This window comes from Argentina anserina, chromosome 2 (assembly GCF_933775445.1).
Source record: "Argentina anserina chromosome 2, drPotAnse1.1, whole genome shotgun sequence".
Lineage (NCBI taxonomy): Eukaryota > Viridiplantae > Streptophyta > Magnoliopsida > Rosales > Rosaceae > Argentina > Argentina anserina.
In genome coordinates, this window is record NC_065873.1 from 19424410 (window position 1) to 19436576 (window position 12167).

The 12167-nt window shown below is 37.4% G+C and overlaps 1 protein-coding gene and 1 pseudogene across 1 annotated transcript; one reads left to right on the plus strand and one right to left on the minus strand.

Moving 5' to 3' along the window:
• Positions 1-4054: 4054 nt before the first annotated feature.
• On the plus strand, positions 4055-7682 carry LOC126784122 (eukaryotic translation initiation factor 2 subunit beta-like; annotated as a pseudogene).
• Positions 7683-9401: 1719 nt separating this feature from the next.
• Positions 9402-10315, minus strand: LOC126785187 (transcriptional regulator SUPERMAN-like). The gene has a single exon (XM_050510801.1). The coding sequence runs from the start codon at positions 10109-10111 to the stop codon at positions 9482-9484; it is 630 nt and encodes a 209-aa protein (XP_050366758.1). The 5' UTR covers positions 10112-10315; the 3' UTR covers positions 9402-9481.
• Between the last annotated feature and the right edge of the window lie 1852 nt (positions 10316-12167).

Below are 12167 nucleotides of genomic sequence, written 5' to 3' on the forward strand. Positions count from 1 at the left end.
GAACCACCAGATCAGAGGAGTGCAGCACCACCATGAAACAATCACCTCCAAACAGCCACCATATCTCCTAAATATATACCCATCGCCGACCCAACCAACTTCGATCAGACCAATCCCAAACCACCATCGCCGCATCACCCTTCCTCAATCCACACACCTCCACCGAAAACACTCCGCAAACCGCAGCTCGGCACATCACAAGGCCACATGAGGATGACGATCCCTGCCCGACGACGACATTAGGCACGCCTCCGAACATGAACACTAACCCTAACTTTCTCTCTCTAAAACTATTACAACAGAAGTAGGTAATTTGTATATCAAAAGAAACATGTGTGCCCATGCATATATAATTGCAAGTAGTATCTCTATATTCTCTCAGCGTGTTTTTCCTCATCTACGTACCATCCTTAGTTTATGGACATATTTAACAGTTATGATTTAGATGCATTTTGTTCTTACTGAGGTTCACATTCCTGCTTAGGAACACTTGTTTGGACCTGTCATAATAATGTCATAGTTTAACCGACTTTCTATTGAGATAGTACATACCTAGATACCAAATATTCTTGAGAATATCTAATTGATTAATAAGAATCCATATCTTTTTTAAAGGAGAAATTCATTTAATGAAAACGCACGCGCATGCCAAGATGATCATTACATATCCACCTACTAGGCAGGATAGATAATGATTTATGGTGAACACACCAAAGTGATACATATGATAGATTATCTATCTAAAAACAAAGCCCGATGCAAGGAGAAAATGAAAAGCTAACCCCAAACCAAACAAGGAAAGAGGTTAACCAAACACACAACTGACACAACCAAAAACTAAAAAAACAAGAAGAAAAAACAAACAAATAAAAAGACTCCTCCACAACCAAAAATAGGGATTAAGCATATTAAAAACCCAAAAAATATTTATACTTTTTCCTTGCCCTTAGAACTAGGGCTTAGAATCATCACTGACACCTGAAAGCTCAACTCTGAAGGCGTTGGCTTCTTCTTATCGGTTTAAGGCTTCTTATTTTGATTGCCAGGAGGGCGCTCCAGGTTAACAGTCTCAGGGCTCTTCACATGCTCCCCCACAGATGGTGAAGTCGCCCTCTCTCTTTTCAGGCTCAGGGGTGTCACCATCCCACCAAATGACTTCAAGAGCCTAGGGAAAGACTCAATTGTAGAAGCTTCATTTGATTTCATAAGCAGCCTAACTACCACCAGACCAGCACTAGTGATTGTCCCAGAAGTTGCCACTGACCTAGTAGCCATCCATTCCACTCCAAGCCCCAGTCAAATTCGGCTCGCCTTGACCCGCATTCAACACTGTTGATATGAGCATATAATGCGACAATTTTAATATGTTATATCTCTCATGTAGTTTAGTTATTCTCTTAATAATGTATATTTTAACTTAGTTTATTGTTTTTAGGTATATTGGAGCAAAATAAGAAGAATATATGTTTAAAGGACCAAAATCAGCAATAAAACCCGAAATTAGGATCCTACCTCTGTAAAATAGTCAACTTCGACAAGTCATAGCGGATAATCTACATAGAGGAAAATTACGAGTAATATATCGATAGAAAGCCCTGTATATAAGTCTAGTTTTTGGAGCAGTTGGAATCGCATCAATATTAATTTTCTTGAGAAAGTTATGCTGGATTTACTAAGTAGAGATTAAACTGTCCGAGAATGAAGAGAAAACCAATCATAATCAAAGAATGAAAGAAGGTGTCAACCACGAATTAGACTTATACTAGGGTTTTTCTGAGCATCAATTAAGGACAAAAAAATGAGTTATTTAAAGCCTTTGGATCAGTCTAACATCGTCTCAAAGAAGGGCCAAGATTAGTTCAACTTTGTAGGGTTTTCCCCCTATATATAGAAGACTTAATTAAGGAGTTGAGCACCTCATTTTTGCCGCACCAGTTACATCTTCTGTCTTTCCTTCTCTACTCCATAATAGTTTGTTTTAGGTTTTTCTTCTCCTTGTCTGTTGCCCTCTCTAGTAATCATAGTAACAAAGTATAACTCTATGAATTCTTTTTATTTTAATTCAATCTTTATGTCTTTCATCATCTTATTCTTCTTCTTTCTGTTTTGTTTTGATTATTAATCTATGTGTATGTATGTTTTATTGTTCTTACGTTATCATATGATGTTCTAGTTATTTGATTCATGCTTGCTTATTGGTTTTAAATCTATGATTCTTGTTCTTCATTCATATATACCTTGTTTGTGTTTGGATTGCGTTGATTAACATAAGTGGGTAGAGGAATCATAGATTGCATGTTAATATGGGGTATTGGGCTGCGTCGGCTATACTTTTGTATTAATGTATTCGACTTCATATTCTTTATGCTTAATGATTCATATAATTATTTGGCTGCATCGGTTGTTTTTATATGAAATATCTTTTGTATCTTGGCTGCGTCGGCTTATATTTAGGAGAGTTTAGAAGGGCTTAGATATTGACTTGGTTGTGTTGGTTGTCTTTATCTAATGAGTTGATTCAACGTTAAACTTGCATGTCTTTAGGTTGCTAGGATTGAGATAGCGTAATTCTGTTTCGTGTTCATGATGTGTGTGTGTGTACGCAATAAAGATGGTCGCATGTATATAATTATATTTTGTTCTCGTAGGAATTTAGAAACAAACTTCAACTCACTTAAACCTCTTGTATATATGTGAATATTGTAGATATTATTTATTAATGCTCTATCTTATAGAGTACTCTCAATTCCCGACCTATAACGATATCATTTCTTACTACTATTCTATCTTCTGCATGGTTTTATTAATGGCCTTAAAACGCCTCATCAAGAGTCAAACCCAACCTTGAAATATGGTTTCCCGCCAGAAATTTCGGAGAAGGATCCAATCCCAAAACTGGCGCCGTCGACTACACGGAACCTCATACCTTTGCTTCCGGCCATGTAATCTCTACAACCATCGTAGTCTTCACCCCCACAGTTGGGTTATCCTTCAAAATCCATGACTCCACTGTCACCGAACTCCTAGCCACCATCACACCACACATGGCTTGATCACAAACGCCTCCCACCATGTCCAAACAATCTGCACTTTTTGCATAAACCTTTGCATTTTTCATACAAAAGCTCCAGATCCACTGCTACCACCAATGCAAAATTGAAAGATCGCCGAAACAAGACCCGACGACGAACATCATGCAACAATCAAATACGTTGAACATGAGCCTGGTGCTTTAGAGCTGTGTGATCCGGCTTCATAAACTGACCGAGCACATTTCCGATACGGGTCAAAGATCATTCATTTCGCATACCCAGCCTCAATCATAAAATAGCAACGCACACCTCAAGAAAATTCATAGATATATCCTTCAAATCCCGAACTCCATCGTAATCTTCTAACAAATAGCATGCCATTGTTGAAAACCATGGCCCATCTCGAAGAACCCTATTCTTCTCCTCCGGATCTTTGAACTCGAACACATACACACCCTTCTCCTCCTCGTGAATCACCACCCTCTCCTTCAAACATCACACATCCGAAATAGCCATAGCTAGAGATGGAACCACCATCGGTTTGTTGTTTAGGAAGCGGCCACACAAAAAGAGCCTGGAGTCGATGAGATTTGCACCATCATTGAAAGTCACTACCGCCTCCTCCCCCAATGATAGACGACGCCATTGCCTTTCCACCAAAGTGCTCGAACAGGTTGACGGCTAGAAAACCCTAGAGCCAAGAGTTGACTATTTCTGTTTTTGCACTTACACTGAGATTAACCTACGTACTGCGGCATATAAGAATCCATATCTGGTAAATAGTGATACAAGAATTGTGACAAGGAAAACCTTTATAAGAGTATTATTAGGATAGTGATAATACTATAAATAAGGTATATTGCATGGCGCCTGCGCTCTCTACAACAAGCCATTCAACATCCATAAGCTCCTTCTTCCTCTCCAAAATCCAAGTATTCACAGCTCGATCGAGACGCGTAACAATTTCCGACAACACAAACTGAGTGGCATCATCAGCAATCAAAGCAAATCATAATATTGTGATGGAGGAGGTGACACTGGTAGACATTGCCTCTTTTCATCCTAGTAAGAAGAAGAAGAAAAAGCCAATTGAAACCAGTATTTTGAATGAGGACGAAGATGTAATAACCCGATTTTTCGGGACAATTTATTAGATTATTTCTAAAGTTATAAAGTTGTGAAAATTATAAATCGTGTTTGTTCCGTTTTGTGACGTCTGAAATCGAAAACGGAAATGTTATCGGAACGTTTATTTAGAAAAAACGTTACGTTACGCGACGTGAGAATCGATTTTTATTCCGTCGCTCGTTTGTGAAAACTTTCTTCATGAAAGGTGTAGAGCTCGTCGATACGAGTTTGTGGACGCATCACGCGTTCAAATCGAACGTCTGATGTGAAAGTTATTAATGTATTCGTTTCCGATTTCAGAAACGAGTATAAATAGAACATTTTAGGGCTTAGGGTTTCCATTTCAAGAAACCCTTCATCCGCCTCCCCCTTTTCTCTCTCTCCCCACGCGATTCTCTCTCTCCCGGATCTCACCTCTCCCTCAAATCGCCTCTGGGGATCTCCTCAGTTGGAGCGACGTGGTCCTCACCGCCACGCCCTACGGCCTCGCAAGGTCATCCGCAAGCGACCCCAAGCTCGCCGGACCGCGCCTCGCCGCCGTGAGCTTCCTCGAGACAACACGAAGATTAGAGGCTACCTCCGCCGCTCCACGCGTCTTCGAGGAATGATTGAGGTAAAGGATTGATTAATTGAGGATGTGTGATTAAAATTTGTTGGTTTTGAGTGATTTTTGTGGAGATCGGAGGAGGAGGGTGGATTACCGCCGCCTTAGGCGGCGCGTGTGAGAGTGTGAGGTGGCGTAGGGGCCGCCTTGGGCCGTGCAGGGTGGAGGAGGAAGAAAGGGAGAGGATTTGGGCGGCGGTGGCGTGCTACGCGCCGGCCTTAGGCTCGGCGTGTGGGCCCCAGGCGCTGCCACAGTGAGTGGCGCATGAGCGCCACGCGCGGTCTATCGGAGGTGGCGCGTGTACCCCATGCGCCGCCACGTGTGGCGGCGCGTGAATAGTGATTTCGAAAACAGAAATTTTGTAAAATTTATTTTTACGACGGTGATTGTAAAAAGGTGATTTACGTACTGTAAATGTAAATTTATTTTAAGTACGGTAAATGTAAATATAAATTACATTCTGTAAATGTAAAAAGTAAATTCAGAAGGGTAATTCAGTAATAATTATTTATGGAGACAATATTTACATTTGAATAGTATTCATACGTACAGAAATATATAAACAGTATGTACTCGTACATGAATACATAATGGATGTGTATTTGTACAGTAATACACGAATAGTAAATACGTGAATAGTAAATTCGTAAAACCAGAAATTGCTGAACAGTAACAGATTATTACTGTTTCGGCATTTAAGGTTTACGTAACGATTCTAAATTATTTTCTTATTTTTTCAAGGTGATCGCTAAATCAAGAAATTGATATACTTTCGGAATCGTGGAATTACGCTCGAAATTCTAAGGTGAGTAAAAATCTCACATATTTACGAATCTACCCTTGCGGAGATTCAAGATTATGCATAATTTTAAAGAATGAAATATGACATGTATATGATATAGTGGAATATATATATTTGTATAAATAGTAAATAGGTATATATATATATAGTTTGCTATATTATATACTGTTATGATTTCGTTGTGACTATGCCATTTTGATGGATGAGATTTATATATCGAGCATGTGATTTGTTTTGTACAATATGACATGATGATTATTGTACGTGGTTTTAACATGGAGATTGTTAAAACGTTTTTATCTTCGGACGTGATTTTGTCTACGGACGTGTGATGTCTTCGGACGTGATTGATGTCTTCGGACGAGTTTTTTTCTACGGACGTGTGATGTCTTCGGACGAGTTTTGTCTTTGGACGTGATTTATGTCTTCGGACGTGATTTATGTCTTCGGACGAGTTTTGTCTTCGAACGTGATTGATGTCTTCGAACGAGTTTTTGTCTTCGGACGTGTTTGGCATGTCGGAACCGATTTTTTGGCCAGGCGAAAGTTACGATACAGTTAGAGCTCTAGTCTGTCTGCCGGAGTACTGCATGTGAGGTAACAGATGGGTTATCGGCTCATGAGTACTCATATTTTTGGATGTTGGGTAGCAGGAGGTTGCCCAATGTCGGCGGTGTACTACATGAGGGGTAACAGAGGTGTACCAGCGCTCATGAGTACCCGTGTTATAAATGCATTTGGGTAAACAGAGGGGTTGCCCAATTTCTCATGATCACTTTCATTTTCATATTTTTGGACAACCAGATGGGCCGTCCATTGACTCATGAGTGCATTTATAATTGATATTTTGTGATTTTCGTATATATTGATATGCAGATGGTATTTGTTATTTTACTCATACGAGCTGCAAAGCTTACCGGGTTTGTGTTTACAATCCCGGTGCACCAATTCGATGGTGTATGGGATAACTTCGCAGGTGTGGATTAGCGGGAATCGACGGACCACTCAGAAGACTTGGAGTTATTTATTTACATCCTGTGATGAGGATTTTGTGTGGATTTCTTTGTGAGGATTATACATTTCTATTTGTTATAATGTCAAATTATAAATTTGGTTTGTAATAATCGGTTGACTGAGTTGTATTTTGAACTCAGAGATGATCCGATGTGGCATTTAAAATGGTTTCGATTCATTGAGAATTTTTTAGTGTTTTTCATGACTTCGAAATTTGAGTTTTTATGGTCGAAATTTTAGGGTCGTGACAAAAGAAGGAAAATGAAAAATACTGGAGGCCCCCAATCCCTGGGAGGCTAGCAATAGTAATTACGAATATGAGGTTCTTCTTGAAAGGGTGTACAACATCCTTAGCGAGAATAATCCGGAGCGAGTTGCAGACAAGCGTAATCTAACTTTAAGGCCTCCTCAAGTTCTACGTGAGGGGAAAAAAACTGTCTTGATGAATTTCATGGATTATTGCAAGACGATGCATAGGCAACAAGAGCATCTCCAGAATTTCTTGTTGGTCGAACTGGGGACAAGTGGATCACTCGATGGACAGCATAGGTTAGTTGTTAAGGGAAGATTTGCCTCCAAGAACTTTGAAAAAATTCTGCGGCAGTATGCCAATGAATATGTGATTTGTCTTGGGTGCAAAAGTGATGATAAAGGAAAATCGCCTGCATTTTCTCAGATGCGAGAAGTGTGGTTCTGGGCGCTCAGTTTCTCAGATCAAACAGGGTTTTGTTGCTCTTGTTGGGTGGAGGAATGCTAAGGCATTATCATATTCTTCATTTATCTTTTGGTAATGTATGCTAATATATCCTCTGTGTTATGAGAACCTTATTTTACAAATAGTTAATGAGTTTTGGATTGTCTATTTATTTCTATACCTAGAAGTTTAGTTAACCACAGAATAGTCAAGGGCAAGGTGATTAGGTTAAGGAGGGGATGAAATTAAATGTAGTTTCCTTTTGGCATTTTTGTTAAAATGTAGGTTGTTCTCTTCAAGTATCTGGTGGGATTTGATGGGCTTAAGCCTACAAATAATATATTATTTGTTAGGGTTTATGATTCAGCATACAAAGACCGTATCCTAATCCAGTTAATTTGTAAGTGAAAACTGAAAATTACTCAGGAATTTCTATTCATACCTCCTAAAACAACATTTGGAACTCTCTCTTTTCCCAAGTTAGTATTGACTTTTTCAATATATATGAAATTACCAAAAGGATATATAAGAGTGAACAAAAGAAAGAAAAAAAAGAATTCTAAACATACCTATTTTGCAGTAGTAAATATAAATGAATTTTTCTTTTTTCGTCAATTCTTTATTTATTACAAGAAAACTTCAATTTGGAAATTGGAATAAGATGACTTAGTTAATTACTTTTTTATTATTAAAAAATTACAATAAATAATATTATCAATTTTCATATATCAATTAAAAAACTATATGAGTTTTGATAAACTTCGTTTAGGATATGAGGGAAACAATTGTTCAATTGATGTTTGAATTGATGTTTGAATTTTTCATGTTGATTTTAATATTTGGTGAGTTCCAAATCAATGAATGAAAAAACAACAACATTATTAATTATAAATTTAGGAGTGAAAGTGAAAACAAATTTGAGATGGATTGTGTAATTATTAAGAATTTTTCGAGTTGTCTCTAATAATTGAATATTAGAATTTTAAAGAAATTAATGGATAGTAATTTGATTGGATTATGGGTATTTTCGGAAAACTAAGGATGTCTAAATAGCATTTTGAGCATTTATAAAAGTGAAATGGAAGTTTATTAAGTAAGAAGGTTCAAATACCATTTATGTCCTATATATGCAAAATTATACTTCTCGTAACCTGATGACAAATGAGCACAATATTCTCTTGCATAAGCATGTCGACGATCAACTTCACGCATTGCACCTAATATGATATAAATTGAAACTCATGTAAAACAAAGATATTTGTCGATGATTATTCCCTATGTGTATGTGAGTATAATTATGTTCCCTATACCTTAATTAAGGGAAATTACGCAATTAATGGTGATCGACTATGTATAACATATAGCTAGATGGTTATCGCCCGGCCATGCACAGGTACTGATGTACATGTATAGTTTATGTTTATGTACATATAGAGAAGATCGAGCAAGCTAATAATACACATATACATGTACCTACACACAAACACACGCGCACACATTAAAGGTGAATTAGAGCTGCTTGATTGTGTGTTTAACATTATTCACATACCTTGTACCGGGGTGGTGAGACAGGTGAGTTATGCATGTACTTTAAAAGTAAATTATGGATGAAGACAGTTAATGAAGTAATGCATGTACTATAAGTAGAAATTAATATTAATTCCCTCATAGCTCATACAATAGGAAATGTACGGGCTTAAATCCGAGCTGGCTAGGGTACTGAAAGGAGACGTTCAAAGGAGGAAAGAAAAAAACATGGATTGAAGAGTACGTTTCAGGCATAACCAAGAATACATGCATGATCAGTATAATCGATGATCGATCGCTAGTGTACGTAGAATGATAAACAAAAGTTAGGGCTGTATTCATGGATAAAACCAGTACCTTCTGAATTTGTAAATTCCTCGATCAGTCCTCACCGAAGTGGAAGCGAGCTAGCAAGGATAGTTATTCGATCTTCTCCCCTCCTCTTTGAATTCCTTGCCTTCAAACTATCGTAGCTAGTACAATCGCTATGAAAGAAGGCTTGAAAATCAGCAGTACCAATATTTATTATAATCGGGATTCAGAGTTTTCTAATAACTCTCTTCTTTCCCACAAAATTAGACAAATAACATGAGCAAAATGTACACGGAAAAGGATGTATATATATGAACAAAATGTATATGATGAACACTCCAATTAATATTCGGCAAAATAAATAAATACTACGGATCATGACCGAGTCGAAGCTCCAAATCCAATCCATCCCCTTCACTACTGCAGGCACCATTAACTCGTTCAGTTTCTTTTTTAAGATGATCACGACGTACATGATCTTCATCATCATCCTGAGCTGATGGCCCAATCCCCAAGCTCAGACCACTCCCCGATCTCCTATTCCGACAATCATCATCTGTAGCAAACAAATCCTGATGAAGTCGTAATGGATAATTCCTTGCACATAACTCCTCATGATCACCGTGAGCTTGTCCCACAACCCACATAGGTGCAGGAATAAACGTCCGGTAGTTCAGATCCACCTCCGGAGCTGTAGAAAAATGTGGACGCGTGTAGCTTTGCAACGAACGGTGGGATCTCATTAGATCACTCACATGTTCATCAGCTGCTTTGCTTGCAATTGAAGTAGGAGCAGAAGTAGGCCTTGGTTTTGCTCTCTCCTTGCGGTGAATATTCATGTGTCCACCCAAGGCCTGTGCTGTTGTAAATCCTCTCTTGCAAAACACACACTCATACGATCTCCCTGTTCCCAAGTCATCGTTGAGATCCTCGGCTTCTTCATCGCTAGAGCTCTTCGAAACGTCTTCGTCTTGACGATGGTTGGATTGAGATTGCATTAGAACTTTTTTTGATATGGAGTCTGAAAAAGAGAGTAGTAGTACGGTGTATTATAGAGAAGTAAGGGACAGGAGACAAAGAGGAGACATAGGTATTGTCTATGAACACTATGTGATCGAGGGTTTGAAAAGGAAGGTGGTGTGGGGAAGACGGATCTTAGAAGCTTGCGAAGAGCACTTATTCTGTTAGCCGGCTGAACTGGATTCGATCTTCTTGTTTAGCAGCGATCAACACGCTTTCGGTTTATGTTTTTATCTATTTTATATCCATCATTTGTCTCCCATTAATTTAGAGCTAGCGGTCTTCCTTTGTCTCTACGATTCCTTATACGATAAATATACCAAACTATATTTAAATACGAATACGTATGCTTGTAGCCCATTTGGTACACATAAATTTTCGTAATGCATGATGCTGATGCGCACTCGTTTTCATTTAACCATAACTTTTGTATGATCGGTGTTGCGGCTTTCCATATTTATTGTACTTTTCGAGTAGCTTATGATCTATTCTCAAAAAAAGGGAAAAAAACACAAAAAAGGAGCTTATGACCTTAATTATGTACAGGTTCTTGTTAAATTAGAGTAAAACCATCTCAAAATAAATACAATTTCAGCAACCATTTGAAATTACTCTAAGGTAAGCACGTTAAATTTTCAATATTCCTATATGTTCTTTCTCTACGAAATATATACCAAATGTAGGAGATACTGTTGTAATGTTGATTAGTTCGATCTTTGGTTGTTATATATATCTACATTAGCGTTCTTATTCAAGAGACAGCACCTGTTGTAGATAGATCATTTTCATCACATATATGAAAAGTTTATATTGAATAGACCTCTTCTTAAGTATCTTGGAACTCTGTCTTACCGGCCAGCTCTTCAATTTAGAATCTTCAGAAATTAAAGAAAATTAAAGATGAAAATGATGCCATGTCTTCAATCTTTCTAATGCCTTCTTTTTCTCCCCTTTAGTGTCTTCTATAAATATAAAATTGATCGAACAGTAACAGATTTCAGTTCTTCACACGTACTCAGTACTCTTGTTTATCATCTGCTTTGGGAGGAAATACGTAGGAACTTTCGCATATGATATGCAAGTAGAGCAAGAAAACAGTTCAGTTTTGGATCTTATAGTTGTAAGCGAGTGAACATTTTAATACCACATATATAAATAATTACAAATAACATATTAATCAGATTTGTGTCATCAATCAACATCATGCTAATTGCTAATTAAAGATATGGTCATCGATCTGATTGCATTCAATCAATTGTGAATAGGGGATATATAAATGAAGAACTAGATCTGCAAAAAATAAAAAATAAACATAGAAAACCCGGCCATCACATGCCAATTTCCTGAGCAAGCTTTTCATAATTTTCGTAGACAAGAAAACGATGATGCTACAGATACATAAAGAAGCTAGCTTTGAATGAAATTGTTATCTAATTTTGTCTCGGTCTATCATCTTATATCTAGCTTCTATATATAGTTTATGTATGCATACTCATCAGCTACTTAAGTAATTATATAATTAGTTAGATTAGCTCCAGCTTGTTAAATAGTTTGAAATATATTAGGTTATTGGTGCCGTTTGTACGAGAGATTTTACATGAAAATTGACTGGACTGATCGAGATATCGTTATGATCGATCACCAATTAACTCTTATTTTGTAATTAGGAGTTAATTAAATAGGACTTGGACGTCGGTGCGTCCTAATTAACGAGTGCTGAGTGCTCGTTATATTCTATGTGCCATATTGCAAAACCAACTCTTAAAACATCTTTGGGGTGGCATGTGTATGAGAAAAAAAATAGTATCAGAGTACCCTATTCGATCAATATTATTCCCCGCTCTTTTCTTGGTGTATGAATCAATGAACTAACATCCTTAAAAAGAATCAGTAAAATCAGTTAATAAGATAATTTTCCATATGAAAAGTAAAGCATATTTCTTATTGGGGCTAATTTGTATCAATTTTCTTTATGTAAAGATTCATACGTACTGCATATAACGTTATAATTTCATAGCCGTTAATTAATGAGTG

Bases quoted from the DNA above. Each gene is read 5' to 3' on its own strand.
- LOC126785187 (XM_050510801.1), bottom strand. From the start codon at position 10,111: ATGCAATCTCAATCCAACCATCGTCAAGACGAAGACGTTTCGAAGAGC.